The sequence below is a fragment of the Eptatretus burgeri genome, chromosome 16, assembly GCF_056783735.1.
Source record: "Eptatretus burgeri isolate ZD-2024b chromosome 16, Ebu_testis_v1, whole genome shotgun sequence".
Classification (NCBI taxonomy): domain Eukaryota; kingdom Metazoa; phylum Chordata; class Myxini; order Myxiniformes; family Myxinidae; genus Eptatretus; species Eptatretus burgeri.
In genome coordinates this window covers 61,652,498-61,672,330 of record NC_140976.1, presented here as the reverse complement: position 1 = coordinate 61,672,330, position 19,833 = coordinate 61,652,498, and the positions used below count along the sequence as shown (strand labels likewise).

Here is a 19,833-nt window from a genome sequence, read left to right as displayed (position 1 = left end):
CGTACACCAGTGTACATGGACAGATGATCGGTCAGTCGGTCTGAGGTCATTTTAATGTCCCCCGTCTCCAACCTTGTCAGAGAGTGGGGGACAACAGGTGGCATTGCCTGGAGGCATGTATGTACACACTGTGTTACCTTGGAATCTTTTGGTGCAACGTTGTAAAAACACGAATTCAATGTTGTGTTCCTTTGTGTGGTCCCCGAGGACCTGTATCCTGCCTATCTTGATTGTTTTAGACTTATCGCACTTTTTGAGTTATATAAATGGTTATTTAGTCAAACTAATGTTGGCTTTTCTCATCATGTATTTGTTTATAGGGTAGTCGATCGAGTCGAAAAAAAAAAAAATTTTATCTGCCCTTATCAGTATTTCCATCGATATGATTGTCTGTCTGTCTGTTCGGTCCAGTGCTCCATTAATACAATGGCAATTTCGATGAAACTTGGTTGGTAGGTTCATACCATGATCTCGTTGTGTGCAAATGAGAACCGTTGCTATGGACCCCTCCGTTGCCTAGCAACGGCCAAAAAACCTCTAAATTTGGGAGTATTTTAACGAAAAAAACAATCTGCAGCGTTAACCCTTGAAGCGAGAATCATGAATTTTCTTGTGCTTAATCCTCAGGTCATTCCCCATCGAACGGGTCCATCGCGTCAGGTTATATTGGGTAGTCGACTACCCATATCCGCCTACCGGCTTGTACGGGTTGCTACTTAATCATGGAAGGACACCGGAAACTGCTCTCATTCATTTTATGATTGTTGAAGGAAAATTGTCAATCTATCCGGCAAGGAAAGCGTTTTTTTCTTCTTCTTGTGCAACGCATTCATGAAAAAAGGCCCGTTGTACGTACCTTGGCACGAGTATCACGCAAGGTTGTCAACTCGCGCTCCAGATCAGCCACCGTCCCGGTTGCCTTGGCCACTTCGGCCCTTTCCAGATCCCTCTCAGCAAGTAACTGCTCGATGTGTTGCTGTTTCTCCCTCAAGGCCTCCTGCAGGGCAGTGTGTCCAGCAATCTTTCTTGGGTACAAAGAGCTTGTTTCTGTGAGCTGGGGTTGCATGGGTACAGACATAGTGGAAAACTCAGTATGATTGTGAGATGCACTCTTGATAAAAAAAAATGATTCAAGTGAAATCAAAAAAACTAGAACAGGACTCGATGGAGCACATACCTCCGCCAGGCTGAACAGTTTACGTTTCGTATCCCACCGACAGGTCAGATCTGAATCCAGACCTTAAGCAAAACCTAATTGGCTCGTTCTTGTCACCTACCCAACTCATCCACCTAGTTTTGTCATAATCCATCCACAACCTTTTGAGATATCCTGCTCACAGACAGACAAACAGATAAACAGACAGGGGTGAAAACACAACATGCGTCCACCTTCGGTGACAGAGGTAATAAATAAATGTGATACAAATTTCTCATTTGTCGGTTTCACAATGTAGCCAAGATGGTTTATGATGAAAAGAAATTGAGTTTTTTAAGTGGACATTTAACTTGCAGATGTTATTACCCAATAGTCAATCCATCACTTTGATCACTAACTTATACCAAGACCCAGTCTATCAGTTTTATCAGCGATTTCTGTTGCGGTTTCCCCGAGTTCTGTTACTTTCGGTGCAACGTTGTGATATTGACAGCCTACGAACACCGAATCAATTGCTTTGTTTCAGTTCGACACAATTGGTCACTAGTTATCCAATGATGGATGTGAGGTTAATATGCGAACAAATGATTGACTCTGCCTGTTTTGCTGTTGGGGCAGCATGCCTTTCTTCTCTCAAACAGTGAGTCTAACTTGGAATTCCAAAAGAAAAAGAAAAAAAGATCTTTGTATATTCTTTAAACTTTGAATTCTTATGAATGTACTTGTGTCATTTTAATGCATTAATTATCCATGACAATGGGGTCAGAGCCTTTGTCAATAAAGACACATCCGTTGGTGTGGACAAATGGCGGCGCTGCACTTCTGCATCGCTGAACTCTGCTCTTGGGCAGATCCCGGACAATTCAAGAGAAAACCTAGGCGGATGATCCAGTGATGTGATGAAAATTGATACGTCACTAAAAGCAAGGAACTAATCGAAGACCATAATCGAAAGAATGCAAGGTTTTGACAACGTCATTCGCTGACCATTTATCAATAATAGTCTTCAGTTTGTCATCCCCCTTCGAGAGAGGTTAGCGTTCAGGTGGAAGACAACAAGACAATAAAGTTCTCACCAGGCCAGAGCGACTGGGTCTCCCACCCACCGATGAGGCAACAGAGCTCAGCGAGCTTGCTGTTGAACTACTTGGACTGAGACGTGATGGAGGGCCTGAAGCAGATGCTCGCTTGGGCTTACGTCTGGCCAACGTCGACGGGAAGCCGATCCGCGATACCTTATGCACGGGTGCAAAGAGACCGTAGCGTGGCTGACATTGGAAGTACCTAAGGAGGAAAAGACGTTTACTTGAAATATAACTTGAATGTAACAAGGAGGGCAGAAAGATCTCATTTAGCAGTTTAAATAATCATCGATCATAATCCACTCAGGACAAGATGGAGTGCAAACACCGAGTGGCAGGTTACAAAGGATAAGATGACAAATTGATTGTCTTGGGCATTCCCCCCCCCTCCCCCGACAAGATAAAGCTATGTTGAACATTCACACTTATTCCGCCGTCATGGTTTTGATCAACAACCGTAATTTATCATAATTAAGGCTGATGTTCACCTTCCAGGTCTGGATGATTAATAATGTTCATCTATCAAGCAGGAAATGAGCCAATTCAGCAGGAGACAAACCTTACCGTGTTCCAGCTACAGCACCATCATTTTTCCCCAGAGGCTCATCCAGTTCCACACCACACCATTCTCCCTTCGCAAAGTCTGTACCACCCAGGAAGCGCACCGCGCCTGCCTTGGTGCCTCCCACCTGAGTGTCAAAAATACCGACATGCCTCGAGAGCAAGTAAAAATGGCCAACGTGAAAGTATCTTACTTTCACATTGGCCTTGACGTATGAAAATCAGAGTAGAAAAGAAACATACAATCATGGGCTTCAAAACTTATCCTGTCCCACACGGTGCCTCCACAAGCACAACTTTTGTGAAACTCCATTAACTTCCCTCCCCCTCTTTTTTTTCTCTCCCCCATCAATCCTCTCCCCCCTCACCTGTAATTTTCAGAAAAAAAAAATATTGGGTTCTTTCTCACCAGCACTCGATCACCAAGTTTAAGTTCACGCTCATTGCGTTTGAGAGAGCCACTCTCAGACAAGTTGCCAACTGACTGGCTGCCTCCGTGTGCCAAGCTGCTCGACGTGCCAATAGGGGGAGACGTTACAGGGGGGACACGGGTGCAGTCATCACAGCCAGATATCGACGATTGTGCTGTGGCCAAAGCCGCTGTAGAGCTGGACCGTGGAACTCCTCCGCTGCCTTGGAGATAGATGTGGACAAAGAGCAAATGTAATTGTTACAGGTCGTGCCAGCAATTAAAGCCGATTGAAATATAACGTCATCTACTGCGCAACACTTTGGCATTCTCACGTATCAGCAATCTATATGAATAAATGTGTGTGTGTGTGTGTGTGTGTGTGTGTGTGTGTGTGTGTGTGTGTGTGTGTGTGTGTGTGTGTGTGTGTGTGTGTGTGTGTGTGTGTGTGTGTGTGTGTGTGTCCTCCATAATTCCAAAACCATGAAATCTGGCAGTCTGAAACATTGTCTGGCAGCAGTCATTAACAGCCTTATTTAATATTATCCTTCATCAGGCGCATCCTCAGATACATCGCTCTCTATGGGGCTGAAGGCGTATCCTGTGTTACCCTCGCTGGGGTCTGAAGCCACCACGTTTTTTGGCCTGCTCAACCATTCCTTGACTGATTGACAGGCCACAACGATTTCTTCACGATAAAGTTTTTTTTCCCCCACTTTCCCCACTCATATTATCAAATGCCTGTTCATCGTATCTACGAATTGCTGGGTACATTGCAATGCTTATAAACACCTAGAGACGCCAGCGTTTGTGGCATTATTTCATGTCCGCACATGGCATAACCTCGAGAATCTCTTAAACTAAACCGAATTACAAAATGTAAGCTCCAGTATCGAACTTAGCAGCAGTTACAACTCCTAAAAAAACAAGTGCTCATTTGTCCAATTCGGACACATTTGGAATTTCAGGCATCTCCGATAGGTGTGTGTTTAATATGACAGTTCGGTGATTGCTACTCATGTGCCAAGTGAGCCGTTTCTTATCAACAGTTTTGTTGGAATGCTGAAGCTACTTGGCGAGCGCTGTACAATATTCGTGCTGTCACTGAATACTATATCAATCGACTCAAACAAAGTTCAGAGGCCACTCACGTGCGCTGTCGGCCGCATGTTGTTCTGTGGTGCAACAGGTGGTGGCTGGCTCACTGAAAATGTGAAATATTATCTCCCACGTAGTTTCCCCTTTTTGTACGATCTTCCATAATATGACCCATCACTTCGGCATAGATAAATACAAGTGAAACACGAGAAGGTCACTCAGTACAGCGCATACCTCCGCCACGCAATGTCTGATCCATGAGAACATCTCGGGCCCAATACATTTTTGAAATATCATGCTACATATCCATTTTGGCCCAATCTCTCAATGGTGAAGAATGACTTTGAAAATTAAATAATTCTCGTATCCAGATCCGGATCCGGATCATCACCAAAATCTAATCGGTTCATCCTTGTCACACACCGAACATGTCCACAAAAGTTCATCTGGATCCGTCCACAACTTTTTCGAGATATCCTGCAGACAGACAGGGGTGAAACCATAAGCTCCTTCTCCTTCGGTGGCGGAGGTAATTAAACGTTTCGTGGATTGTTTGGGGAAGCCACTTGGCTGTGTGTTCTTCAACTTTCAATCAATGGCGATATATTGCGGTTCAATACCAGAGGTAGGAAAGCAAAATAAATTTTATGATTACAATGAGTAAAAAATGTTTTCAGTGATGAAGTAACGAATTGCCACATCATGACAGGAAAGCCGAGAGTTGCGCGTGCTCCCTCTAAGTTGTGTAGCCTTGGTTCGAATCCCGACACAGCTGTAAACTGTCATCCCAGTGTTTCGCAGGCAGGATGATTCATCAATGTGTGTGCCGTCTCTCAGATGGACGTTAAACTGGGTGTCTCGTCTGCCAGAATCCGTTTCCCCCTCCCCTCTCTCTCCCTAACCCCTCTCCCTCTCTCCCTCTCTCACTCCTCTGCCCGGATCTTCATATCTGGTGCTTCCTTGGTAAATCTGATCTTTTCACAGCCGATAGGGACGTTGTCCGTAGCTCAATGGAGTCCTGCTCTCTCCAACAACCCGGTGCCTGTCTCTCCTGAATGTTGTGGAATCGAAAGCTCTCAACTTCATTGGCATCTCCAATAAAGAATCAAATGCATAAACCCTGCTTCTTCTGCCTCTTCTTCCTGCATATGACAGCTTGGCTGCCAGGTAGTTATCATTTTGTTGGGGCACGGCTGTGCCGCTGACACTGTGCCCCTATAACAGTACACTGGTACTCATTTTGCAGACCACAGAAGGATGACAGGCTGAGTCAATCCCACATGGTGTTAATTCAGCAGCCAATGGGACTTGAACTCAGGACCGTAAGATTCCATGCCAGCCACCGCAACCACTAAACCAACACCAGGCTTCCAACTGCTGATCTCACAGCACAGGGAGGTCGGTGGCCTTTCTGTTTACTACTGCGACATCACATCCAGTTTTTCCTCCTATTATCTTTCAACCCTCTGTCCCTCCAGTTTGTATGATGTCCTCTGGCAAACCTTGACCTTCCTTGTCCAAGTTTGTCCCACTATATTCAATCCAGGTTTGTCTCACTATACTCAATCCAGGTTTGTCTCACTATACTCAATCCAGGTTTGTCTCACTATACTCAATCCAGGTTTGTCTCACTATACTCAATCCAGGTTTGTCTCACTATACTCAATCCAGGTTTGTCTCACTATACTCAATCCAGGTTTGTCTCACTATACTCAATCCAGGTTTCCAGGTTTGACTGCTCACTCGTCCTCCATATTCCTCCATTCTCCCGCTTGTGGACCACTTTCTTGGGTCATTTATGTCGTATTCTTCCTTACAGGGCTTCAATGTTGGCAGTACACCACCACCTCGGGTCATCTCTATTCTTACCCATGATCTTTTCTCTCCCTATTAACCCCTTACCCTCAAGGTACCCCTCTTACGAGCAGGTCAGCATGTTGACTTCACTCTCCTCAATCCTTGTCCTCATCGTCCATTACCTTGCATGTTGTGTGTTTGCCTCGTGTGCAACTGCAACATTGTTTGTGCATTGCCTTTTATAATCGGGACCCACGTCCGTTCGCTCAACCTAATTTGGTAAACTAAAATGTCTGAACCACAAGTTTCCTTTTGATCAAACATGAGATGCTTTGGCACCGAGCAGCTTGCACTGACCTGATTGAATTTCACATGAGAATGAATCATTGCTTCTCCTTGGTGAGACAATGTTGTTGCAAAAATTTCCGCATTGAACTCCTATTTTCCCACGTTCCAAAATAGGAAGTACATGTCAGCCTTGAAGGGTATTTAATCATTCGATGGGACGCACACTCACTAGTATATCTGTACTGTTTGTGTAAACACCGTTGTCTCTCTGTCTGTCTCTGTCTGCTCCTTGTTCCTGATGCACGGCCGCGTGTTTTAAGTTACAAACTCCAAACTTAGGGTAGAAATACAATTTTGTTTAGGGGGTAACACAGGCTATGTGGCCACGGCCTCATGTTGGGGTGGGGGGGGGGCGGGGGGAGGCGGTAGATTCTCTATGTAAATGTGTACCATGTAGTGCCACCTGGTGGAGGTGGCACAGGGAGGTGGCACACATTATACAACTTATTTTTTTACCTGGGCAACGCTTGAGGTGCAAGCACTCTTCACACAGGTAAATTTATCGTCCTTCCCTTCCCTTCGCCCCCCTCCCCCTTCCCTCCACCTTCCCTCCCCCTTCCCTCCCCCCAACAAACGGACGGGCCTTTCAAAGCCTGTCATCGTGTGTGAGACATTTCTAGCAGGAAGGGACATCAGGACAAACAGGGAGCAAAGTGAGGGGAGCGAAACGTGAGGACGGGGACGGGGAGGGGGTGGAGGTAAGGGGTTAAAACACTCTGTGCATGGGTAAACTTGTCTTCCTTTCCTTCTCCTTCTCACTCAATTTTTTTGGCAAACAGGATGAGTAATTGGTCCATCAGCAAAGCGATGGATATGCTCTGCTAGTCTAATATGAATATTGCACATTTAAATGAATACATTCCTGCAATTAACATAGTTCGAGACTATCGATCGTTGGGTGTCAAGAAAAATCAGAACAAATCATAATTGTTGCTGTGAATAACAAAGGTTTGCCTAAGTACACACAGGTATGCCAAGGCTCGCTCTGTTTCCAGGGGCAGAGACCTTTACTATAGCACTTTCAGTGAACAGGGCAAGTCGTAGCTGTATCAAGCAAAGGAATGACTCTTACTGGTTCCGATCGACGAGGCTGGTGGTGACACAAGAACACTGCCAGGAGATGGTGCAACTGAAGAGGGCTGACTTTCAGTCCCCGAAGATGGGAAACAGCGGGACAACTTTGAAGGTCGAGTGAAGATGCCGCGACATGGTTCACACATGAAGTAGCGCACTCCAGCCACTGTGCCGTCGTTTTTTCCTGTGGGCTCATCGAGCACAACGCCGGCCCACTGGCCGGGAGCAAACTGAGTCTCTCCCAGAAACTGGATGAAGCCGGGCTTGTTACCGTTCACCCAGACGCGTTCGCCGATGATGAAATCATCCACAAAGTCATCGCTTTCTTCCTTGGGTGTTGTCCCATCTGTGAGAGGTTAAAGAACCACATTTGACGGCGTAAAGTTCAACGAAGCATTTCACTTTCTCATCCGGTCATTTCACTTCATTATTCCATTCATACGTCCGGGTCCGACTACTTCCTAACCGGGCATGAAATGTTGCCGACTGGTACTTATCCTGGCTCGTTATGTGCTCGTTGAAGCCAATTGTGAAAAAAGCAAAATTGCTTCATTATATTTTGCTGACAATTGTATTTGACAAGAGTGGTCAGAAGTCACACTTGGTGCATCAGCAACGCGTGGAGACGCAATAACTACGACATCCGATCATTGTTGTCAAAATACAATTGTCAGCAAAACATAAATCTGTCTTCCTTTTTGGCAGAAATGTCTTCAGTGAGCAAACTCGAATATTGGGCCAAGATAAGTATCAGTCGGCAACATTTCCTGCCCGGTCCGTGATTAGTACGATCAATTCATTCATCGACACCTTTCTCCTTGGAACCACGAACTTGTATGCCAGCTCAGCTTTAATCGATTATTTTTCCCAAATAAATATCACATACCTCTCATTGTCTAGTCCAACACTACTTCCCTACCACTGCCTGACCTGCGCGAGAACCTCTCATCTTGGATGAGTCCGCTGGTGCAGCTGTCAGACACGCTGATGAGGTTGCGGCTGAAGGAATCTTTACCGGTGGAGCTGGATTGGGAGAGGCTTGGGACCCTAAACATCGAAAGAAAAACAAAAAAAATGAGATGAAATGGAGAGTTCAAAAAGTGCAGAAACAAAAGGTTGGACGTTAGAAAGAGAGAGGTTTAAAAAAGCAATGCGTCTGGGTTGACCTGTTTCACGTTCCCACCTGGATCGATAGCTCGTGATGCTTCAAACCCTGGTGCAAGTCCCATACGGTTAGGTATACATGTACTGTGTTTGTCCATTTTCTACAAATACCCTTATCATCTAAATTAAAGTACGGAAACTGATGTCGATGTACTTATTTGTCCTGCATGTGAGTTTTGTACAACACCAAGCCTTACATCAATGTTAAAAAGAAAAAAAAAATTACATGCAAGAACAGGTATAAAGAGTATAAAGAGCTTATCCTCAAATTGAACAATTCTGAAATACAAATGAGCACCTGTGCCTTTGGAGGAATAGATACTTTAAAAGGAACTAGAAAGACACTCACTAGAGTGCATACCTACACCAGGCTGAACAGTGTACGTTTTGTATCCCACTGATAGGATCCGGACTGGATCTGGATCCGGACCTAAACCAAATCTAATTGGCTTGTGTTCTTCCCACCTACCCAACTCGTCAACTGAGTTTTGTAATTATCCGTTCACAACCTTTAGAAATATTATATATATATATATATATATATATATATATATATATATATATATATATATATATATATATATATATATATATGGTTTTTGGCCCCATCTCTCAATTGTGAAGAATCAGTTAAAAAAAAAAAATTCTGAGTATCCGGATCTGGATCTTCACGGAAATGGAATCAATTCATCCATGTCACACACCCAACCTGTCAAACAAGTTTTGTCTGAATCCGTCTATAATTTTATGAGATATCCTGCTCACAGACAGATAGACAGAAACACAGATAAACAGACAGGGGTGAAAATATTTGTCTATTTTCCTTTGGTGATGGAGGAAACAGTCACACTAAAATATGCAATTTGGTGTCTGTCTGTCTAACCGTGATACATTCGGTCGTTACTTATCCAATCTCAATCAAACTTGACAGGAGGATGAAGGAACACACGATGGAGGTTGTAGCGGCTCCATTTGCCCCCTCCCCAAGTCGTGGGGGCAACTTAGCATAACAATTGTGCATTTTGTGAGGAAAGCACCAAATTTGGCACACTAGTAGCTTAACATATTATTATGAACAGATTGGATATTGGGCCATCTCAAAATTTTTGATGGCAGTGGAAAATGGCTGCCACAGCCATCAGCGGCTGAATTTGAGATGGCCCAATATCCAAATCCGTTCATAATATGATCGGCTACTAGTGTGCCAAATTTGGTGCTTTCCTCACAAAATACACAATTGTTATGCTATATTTAGCTAAGTTGCCCCACTAAAGGGGGTTTTCTGCCTTGGGTGAAATCCTTGTCAAGGTGTATAAATAGCTTATCGTGGCGTTTCATGGGGAACCCCCAACCAGAAGTAAAACTAGACATAACTTGACGTCACTCTGTCTACCCATATGCACCCGTCCACATCAAGTCTTTGCTTACTCCAACTTCAAACCAAAATCTCAAGACCATTTGACCTCAACATCTAATCCGTAAATATGTATCATGGTACGTACTATGTACTTAGTTTAGTTCAAATCCCTACCTCGATAACATTTCTTTTTTACCTGAAATGACCTCTGACCTTTGACCTCGATGCTAAAATCTAATCAATTCATCTTTACATCAGTATACATACTTGTACCAAGTTTGATTTAGATCCCTTCAGCCATTCTTAAGTTATCGAAGTAACGAAAACCTATCACGGACGCAGGCATGGACGGACGGAGGGATGAAGAACCGGACTGACAACCCGAAAACATGATGCCTCCGGTGACCGTCAGCAGAAGTATCCATATTATAAACCACAAACACGTACGATTACCTTTTTAAACAGTGGCTACTGCTGTTTAATACTAAACTGAAAGGGAGGAAACCCAATGTTCTTGAGACATTATATGCTTATCGTGTCCCCCACCATAGATGAACGGACCAGAGCCTATGGACCTATTGTAATTTATATACCGCAGCGAGGACAATAACACGACCCGAAGGGAGTCGGTGTAGTCGTGCACTAAATGACAAACGGAAGAAATAATTTTTAATTAATCAATTAATTAATTTTCTAAAAAGAAGTGTTTTTTTTTTTTTTAAAGATAAAAGCAAGAAGAGTTTGTTAAAAGTTCCATCACACAAAGAAATGCCACAAATCCACCCCTCTGTGTACACCAACCAGCATCTCCCTCTTTCTTGTACACGAAGCTGAAATCGATCTAGATTCTAGACTGTAGACGTCAGAGGTAAACCTTTTCGCTCAGAGTGGGTTGATGTGAAAACATCTGGCTGACGTGTGTGCCATGCCTGAATGTCTGAGTCACATAAATTCCAAGGCTAAAAGGGTTCAAACGTGCTGAGTCAACAGCAAGCCGGGAGTGCAGTGAAAGTGCTTTTTCACATTTTAAGAGTTCCTCCTGAAGGCCAACAGGCTCTGCGCTACAGATCGAGACCGAACATTGTGCACTTGTTGACGGGAGATCCCGCGTCCTTCTCACGCGCATTATCTTTCCCAAATGAAAGTATTAATAAATAAATAAATAAATAAATATGAACAAGACAGCATGAAAGGAGTCCAGCTCAGGGTGGTGACAATTTCCGGACAATAATTGTTCTCCTGACATTTTAAGGAAGGGTTGCTCTGGTACGGTTTGCCTGGGACAGTATACAGGACTTGAACCTGGAATCACAACATTGTGAATGGTGTGCTCAGATAGGAACTACAGACAGACTAACGCCGGCATGCCAATGCTGCCTCAGTGCCAGGAATTTACATCACTGATTGATCAACAGACGAAGGAGCTAACCGATTTATGACACGGAATGATAAATTGGCGGCTGAGAGACAATGGTCATTTTCCAAAATCAAAAGTGGGGAATGTCAAACAAACGACGAGAAGTCATCAGAGATAATAGAGGAATTCAACAGTGGGGATGTGATGTTAAGCTTCATAAGTAAGTTTTCCCAAATAACTATCTTAAGGTTACTTTAGATGAGCATATGTTGTAGTTCCATAGTGTACTGAATATTCCAAAAATACAGATCACTATCCCTCAATATCTAAATCACTCGCCCCCAATTAGACCAGACAACGTGGGCAACAGTTTGTGAAGCACAAGTTCATTCTACCATGGAATCTGTTGCTCGTGAATGGACGTCCACCCGCGGAAACCGCCCGATCCCTTCAAGATCATTGGAATCTCTCGTGATGAAGCCGAGTCTATTGGTCTATCACTTCGCCATTGCCGACAAGTTGGTGGGCTCTCTGTCTTCGTCCGCCTCATTTCTGGTCTTGCATCTTCTGCCCTCTACATGCTCTGTCCTCCCTCCCACCCCAAGTATCTGCAGGACACACACAGTCCAACAACAACCCCCTTCTGGTGAAACTGCCAAAATCCAGGACCACTGCTCACCTCACTCATTTATTCCTCTCTTTTCCCACCTGTGGAATCCACCTTCCACACTCTCGCCAATCTCATTCTTCCCTCCTGGGCTTCACCACCATCTCAGATCATCCCCCATCCAAAGCCATGATCTTTTGTACACCTATTAAACCACCCCTACCGCTCCAAAAATGTTGCTTATGTATCCATCTTGTCCACCCCTTGCGTTCTCCCCTAACCCTCATCGTAACCTGTATCCCGTGTTTATCCGTCTCCATCTACCTCCCCCCTCCACCCTATTGGTGTTTCCCCTTTCTCCTGCTGTTCTCTTTGTCATGTTGGGTCCTGATCTGTTCTATATCCTCGCTCTTCCATGAGCCTCGACCATGTATAAAAAAAGAAGAAAAATAAAAGAAGAGAATATATGGAACAAATCAATTTTGCATCATCAGTATCCAGCACAGAATCACTCCAGAAGGCATTAGCAACTACCCCCTCCACCTTAGACAGTTCGTCACAGGTCTTGCCTGCCTGCAAAAATGGGATAGAGAAGGTGTCCCCAATTAGTCAAGGAATGTTTTCTCGCAAGACAGACACTCAGCTACACAACAGTGCAACCTTGAAGTTGCACCATAGAGCACTGTTACCCACAGTAGGACTTTTCTTCCAAAAGGAGCTTCTGTTTGGAACAACCTTCCTACTGCCCTTTTGCCAATGTTGCAGCATCTCATCACTTTGCAGGATGAAAGTTTTGGTTCGTAAACACTGGAAGACAATATTGAGCACCAATCCTGAAAATTGATCTGAAAGATCATTGCAAATCACCTCAAGAGAGAAAGGACCCCTGTGATGGATTTTTAGAAGGAACAGAACAGGCATGACATATTTGTCACATCACACCTCCATAATGTGAGGAAATGGTTCAAGAAGTCAGTGGGATCTCGGTCGAGCACCAACAAAGTTCATCAGTTCATCCACAGATGACAACAGAAGAGCAGCTGCACACAAGTCTTTCGTCACGGTGGTCAATGCAGGATATCACATGAAGTGGTGTAACGAATGGGTATCCGAGATCCTGAAAATATCGAAACAGATTCTGTAGACCCCCCTAAGTCGAGGTTCACATTGTTCAATGGTGATGACAGGGTTTGTGGAATGTACTGGTACGCCAGTTAAGTCCTCGTTTTGAAAATGAGCTCGACAGCAAGGATCACAAAGTCGGGGGGGGGGAGGGGGGGACAAAAAAACAACAACAACCATGGAATGCATTTTAATGGAATGGCAGAGAATGTCAACTCCAACCGGCCATAAAATCAGCTGGTAATGAGCTCAGGAGTTTGATGTTGTGCAAGTGATTTGATATATTCATTTTGACTGTGATAGATACACTTCAACTTTATTTCATAAAATTTGCTTCATGCGCTTGTGGCGTCAGATTTCCACATCCTCATCTCAAATGCATTGTCCTTTGTGTCGACCTAACCATTCACCGATTGAACTAGAGGGGGAGCACTCGGGAGAATGCAAAACCTCCGCCGCCAATACTGCTGGGTCACTCAAGTGAACCTTATATCTTATTCATTAAATATGATGTCAACAGTGCTGAGAGTTATAGTTCTTTTCTCCAACATTTTTTTTTTTGGGGGGGGGTGGAAATCACTTAAAACATGTAAAAATGCAAAAAAAAAGAAATCGAAATTTTGTTGAAAAAAAAGTTGCAAAAATTTTTTTTCTCTAACAAATTTTTTTTTTGGGGGGGAGGGGGGGGAAATCACTTAAAACATGTAGAAATGCAAAAAAAAAAATTCAATAACAATTTCTTTGGGGGGGGTTGGAAATCACTTTAAACATGTAGAAATGCAAAAAAAAAGTTTTCTCGAACAATTTTTTGTGGGGGGGTTGGAAATCACTTAAAACATGCAGAAATGCAAAAAAATATTTTTTTCTCTAACAATTTTTTTGGGGGGGGTTGGAAATCACTTAAAACATGTAGAAATGCAAAAAAAAAATTTTTCTCTAAATTTTTTTTGGGGGGGTGACAATTTTTTTGGGGGGAGGGGGTTGGAAATCACTTAAAACATGCAGAAATGCAAAAAAATATTTTTTTTCTCTAACAATTTTTTTTTGGGGGGGGGGGTTGGAAATCACTTAAAACATGTAGAAATGCAAAAAAAAAATTTTTCTCTAAATTTTTTTTGGGGGGGTGACAATTTTTTTGGGGGGAGGGGGTTGGAAATCACTTAAAACATGTAGAAATGCAAAAAAAAAAAATTCTCCAACAATTTTTTTTGGGGGGGGGGACCAAGTCCAAAATTTAATAGCATGATCCTTGGACCATACCTAATCCCCCCCACCAAGTTTGGTCGAAATCCGTAGAGGAGTTTTTCCGTAATACTTTTCACAAACAAACAAACAAACAGAAAGGGGTGAAAACAGTAACCTCCGTCCATCTTCGAAGATGGCGGAGGTTAATAATGACATCGAAGCTGCAGCAGATCCCACTCATTCCTCTCGAGAAGTTGCTTAAAACAGGCATTGACTGAGTATGATGGGAAACGATTTGGATTCCAACGTTGATGGTGAAAGGGATTGATGAAACACCAGCCCAAGCATGTCCTGGACGACATCCTAACTGAGAGCGACTACTGCCAGAGCATCACCCATTGCTTCAAAAGCATGGCTGGAATGTCTCTCATTGACATTGAGGGATACCCACACCTGAGGATATGACCACCAGTTCACAGGAGCAATGATTATTTTAAGGTCAGCAAGTTGGGTACAGATTTGTCATATCATGCGCCATTTGCTGGGCATTTGTACAAAAATAAAGAGGGCTGGATGGGTAGGACGAGAGGAGTGGCGTAATGGTTTCGACTTTAGAGAATGCTGGTGACCAGGTAATGGTCATTTGGCTCATCGGGGCTGCAGTACACAACTCTTTCAGGATTGCTCTTGTATTGCGACTGGATGTCACTGACCATGCTGCCACCGGCTCGCAACAAGATGTCATACAGTAAGGGTCCAGATGGGGGGTCTAAGCCATTCAGCCATGAGTAAGCCCTTCAAGATTTTACATGGACACCAAGGTTTGTTATATATTGTACTTCCAGTGAGCACTTGTTTAGTCCCATGTCCTTTGGTAGTGCAGAGTACTTACACAACAATGAAACAGACAACACAAGCAAAACAAGCAAACTTAGAAGTAACGATCATTCAAGTACTTGCAAAAAATTCTGTTTGATTAAGCAATTAATCATACAATAGTTAATTGTGGAAATTCAAGAAGGCCCTTTGTTTGTTTGTTTGTTTGTTTGTTTGTGGGTTGTTTGTTTGACTGCAATGTATTCCTAAACCTTTGACAGAATGAGTTGAAAACTGGTGGTTGTACTCAGAGTTTACGAGGTTTTAGAAGATAAAAAAATTTCATATCTCCCAGAGTTAGGGTGAGGAAGAGGAGGGGTGGGGAGGGGGGGGGACGACGCAAGTTCTCTCCATCAGTATGAATCGTATAGGGCTGCTCACGGTGTGAGAAGGTGTTACAAGTAATCATAAAATCGCCAATTCTCTCCATGAAATTGATAGACATCATAGACGTGAGGGAATTATCATATTAGATACTAAAATACGCAATTTGGTGTCTCTGTCTGTCCGTCTGACGGTGATGCAGTCGGTCATTACTCATCCAATCTCAACCAAACCCTCCAGGGGAATCAAGAGTCACATGATAGAGGTCGTAGCAACTACAATTACAACTACAAATCCGTGTTAAGACAGCCAATCGTGACATTTTTTCAAGACTGCTTCTAAAAACAAAAGTAACTGGAGAGTTCATAAAACATGATACCCCACATAGTGTTCAAGTACATACAGGAGGGCCTTGCCATTTGCAAGAGCTATATTCTTCAAAAGCCCCATGAACTGAAAGTCTGCAAACTTCGGGGCTGCTGGTTGCATATTACTGGGAGTGCAGCTGTGCTGCTGATGCAGTACCCCCATTTCCAGTAAATGGACTTGTACTCATTTTGCCCAGCTCAGAAGGATTACAGGCTGAGTCAACCCACCTGGTGTTGTTTAACAGCATGACAGGGGCTCAAACTCAAGACTTTAAGAACTTAAGGTAGCCACCTTAACCATTAAGCCAGCACTAGGCTTGTTTTCCTGCATAGTATCAACAACATAAAATAAAGTATATTTTCATGAGTTATTAAAATCATGAAACTTGCTTTTAATAACAATGATGATGTCGTGTACTTTTCATCGGTGCCAAATTCTTAGTACTTTTACATCGTGAACTTTGGTCCATTTACTTGTCCAACCAATAGCAACAGTGTAGGCGTGGTTTATTTTTAATGTGGTTTCTAACCAATGGTTTTGCCCCACACTACTACCGGGCTCTAGAACCTCCCTCTTAAGGGACGAAGAGAAGGAAAAGCTTAAATGGAAGTGTGACGACGCTTTTCCACCCTGGCAGCTCGCTATTTACGCCATCGTGGAAAGGACTCGTGGACTTCAGTTTTATTGGAGTGAAACAAAAGTTCACTGGAGTTAAACCGCATTCATAGCCATATCTTCAGTGACACATTTCCTCTCTTGACTCATGGGTCACGCGTCTGTTCATGGTCCTTTTCCTCCAGCAGTACTTTACTCTCTGCACTCGGAGCTGGGTACCAGGTGCCGCGTCGCGGCTCTATCTTCAATGGGGTTTCACTCCTTTCAACCACGGGGCTCCTATCATCGAACCCCTTTTGGTGAGCAGAATATTCCCGTGGTAACCGGCCTTTCATGACACCTGAGCCACCTAGTGGATCATATTATTTTGTGGACACGACACCAAATTGGCCCAATGGTGATACGCCGTTTCTTGCTTCTTATTGAACTTGTGACTGTATTCACCGGCAGTGAAGTTTAACAGTTAATGGGACACCGTTCACACTGGATGAAGTCATCAAACTTTAGCAGCGAGTAGAAGTTGATAACTCGATTTTCTATTTTGATAAACTTGATCCAATAATGCGATGGCGATGTTGGTGATGAAAGAGACGAGTTGATGGAGATGATGATGATGATGATGATGATGTTTGAGGGTTTGAGGGTTTGAGGGGACTATTGTGTTAATGACTCAAACTAATTGATTCGGTGAATAAGTCCCCATTAACATTGCATGGGCATGGTACATATATATTGGCGGACTCTTCTCCACTCGATGTGCACACTCACGCATACCACGCCCTCTCATGCTATATATCGATATATCGCACGGTTATTGAAAGTATACGATGAATGTGATTTGTGTTATATAGTGTTCAAGTATATAATTAAATTTAAATAAAATACAGATTGTAAAAGTCATATAAATAAATTAATTCTGGGTTTTACCTCCATTTTCCGCAACGTCCGTTACATCACTCTAAATAGCACGTCACATTAGTTCTCCGTTCCTGTTGTTTGTGTCCTTTATGACATCCTTAAAAACAGCAAGTTTCCCGTTTGGAATGATTTTCAATTCTATTTCATTGCCAGACAGGCAGACCAAAAAAATTCTCACTTCTCTCTGAACATGCACGATCAGGACAAATTCAGAGACAAAGTACCGACAAAACCAAAAACCCGTCTCCCTATTCATGTTCTGATTCGTGTTCAAAATACTCTGTAACATTCGATTTACATAAACTGTTCCTCGATCATAAACTGATAAGACAAACAGACAGACAGGTGGACGGACAGACATGAACCAATTGCTTCAACCCACTATTTGCTTCGCATGCATGGGGTAACAACACTAATTATAATAGCATTATATTAACTAGTACGGGCCCGTAGGGGCATACACGACGACTGGATTGGGGCATTTTTTTCACCCCCCCTCTCGCGCCCCTCCTCTCTCCCCCTTTCTCATGCCAGTACCCTCTCTCGTGGGTGAGGCGTGCCAGTATGTGCAGCTTCGTTCCTTCGCTCTCGTAAACGACGACTGGATTGGGGAATTTTTTCAATTAGATCGGACCAACCGTATCATAAATGGCCATAACTTGGGAAACACCTGGGAAACATTCTCAGGTCCCCAGCGTCAATTGTGACATCATATCAAACAAAGAAGAATTGTGACGCCCTCTCTCTCTCGTCCCCCCTCGCTCACCCCTAGTCTCGTCTCCTCTCTCCCCCTCCTCTCTCGCCCATCTCTCTCGCCCCTCTCTCTCACCCCCCTATACACCTTTTCAACACTGAAAAAGGCAAAAAAAATTCAAAGAAAAAAAAAAAGAGGAAGCATTGTGACGTCATTCGTGATGTCATAGCACCATGTGCAGTCTGGTTGACAGACATTATATAGGTCGTTATTGGTTGACAGACATTGGTCATTGTATCACGTTATTCTTATTATTACTGCCAATTATTGTGCTATTATTATTATTATTAATACGCTGTTATAATTATTCTGAGAAAAAAATGGCATGATAAGGTGATAAGGTGGAACGACACTTCAGCTGCCATGTATACACCTTTTCAAGACTGAAAAAAGCAATAAAATGGCTGTAACTTGGGAACCGCTCATCCAATTGACATCAAACCTCGAAAAGGCACATCTGCGGGGCTCCAGCAATATTCCTGGTAAGTTTCAATCAGATCAGATTGGCAGTTGTCGAGAAACAGCGGTCGCAGACAAACAGACAGACAGACACACACAGAGATTGCTGGAATTATAGATAGACTAGTACGGGCCCGTAGGGGCGGGCCCGTAGGTGAGTGCCAGTATGTGCAGCCCTCTCTCGCCCAGATTTGGATATTGGGCCATCTCAAATTCAGCCGCTGATGGCTGTGGCAGCCATTTTCCGCTGCCATCAAAAATTTTGTGATGGCCCAATATCCAAATCTGTTCATAATATGATAGGCTACTAGTGTGCCAAATTTGGTGCTTTCCTCACAAAATGCACAATTGTTATGCTAAGTTGCCCCACTAAGAGTTTAAAGTTAAAATTTGAAAAAAAGAAAAAAAAGAAAGAAGCGAAACCAGCATATTTTAGAGTTGAGCATCGTGAAAGTTAAAAAAATAATTTTAGGATCAAATATCATGGTTAAATAATCCTCAGCACCTCAACCCACAGGTGCATATTTGAACAGCGAAGATAATTTGACCGTGCAGCAAAGAAACAAACATACCGGTGGGTGTGGGAGCTGAGCGCCCAAATGAGAAGCCGGGGCGTGTGATCTTGCTTGGAGCTTTGAGGCCGCTGGGCCTCAACATGTTCATCATAATGATGCAAATGAAAGGAAGATGGGACCAAGTAGTTGAGCTCAGCACGGAGGAAGAATCAACACTTGATCCTTGTTACTGAGGCAGCCTGTAGGTAGAGATCGTGGGACTTCCTGAAAAATAACAGTGAGAACACAGTACAGACTAGTAGGTAAAAGATTTCTGAACTCAAGTGCGGCAAAGCCGTGCAGTTTGTTTTTTTTTTGTCCAAAAGAAATAAATATCAGGCAGCATCTTATTATTATTTTATTTGTAGGGTTTGAGGCTCATGGAAGCACAGAATGACAGGGGGATGGCGTAGACACTGCGATGGAGCAGAGGGAGTTGGCAGGAATTTCACCCACACGGGACAAGAGGACACAGTTGGCTTGTACATTAAGAAGCATTGAAGCAGTTGGTAAATGTTCACAAACAGTACACAAGGAATGCAGGTGCATCGCAAAGGGTGAAGAAGAGCAGTGCCTTTGGATTTGGGATGGGTAACCAGGTATGGGTTGGAGGCTGAGCCTCTACGTAGAGACAGAGTGAGTGCGTG

The 19,833-nt window shown here is 43.5% G+C and overlaps 1 protein-coding gene across 9 annotated transcripts in view; it reads right to left on the bottom strand.

Moving 5' to 3' along the window:
* Positions 1-19,833, bottom strand: part of CLIP1 (CAP-Gly domain containing linker protein 1) — a 128,710-nt gene that overhangs the window by 60,837 nt on the left and 48,040 nt on the right. For 7 of the 9 annotated variants that reach the window (XR_015052432.1, XM_085859716.1, XM_085859723.1 and 4 more), the window contains exons 2-8: positions 19,205-19,411; positions 8,456-8,572; positions 7,524-7,871; positions 3,209-3,432; positions 2,803-2,927; positions 2,233-2,440; positions 857-1,054 (exon numbers count right to left, since the gene is read on the bottom strand). Coding sequence is in view for 8 of the 9 variants with exons in the window: in XM_085859716.1 (XP_085715842.1) it covers positions 857-1,054; positions 2,233-2,440; positions 2,803-2,927; positions 3,209-3,432; positions 7,524-7,871; positions 8,456-8,572; positions 19,205-19,298 (1,314 nt within the window). In the remaining variant the exon portion in view is untranslated. The remainder of the gene's footprint in view (positions 1-856; positions 1,055-2,232; positions 2,441-2,802; positions 2,928-3,208; positions 3,433-7,523; positions 7,872-8,455; positions 8,573-19,204; positions 19,412-19,833) is intronic. The other 2 variants (XM_085859720.1, XM_085859721.1) reach the window with 1 other exon arrangement.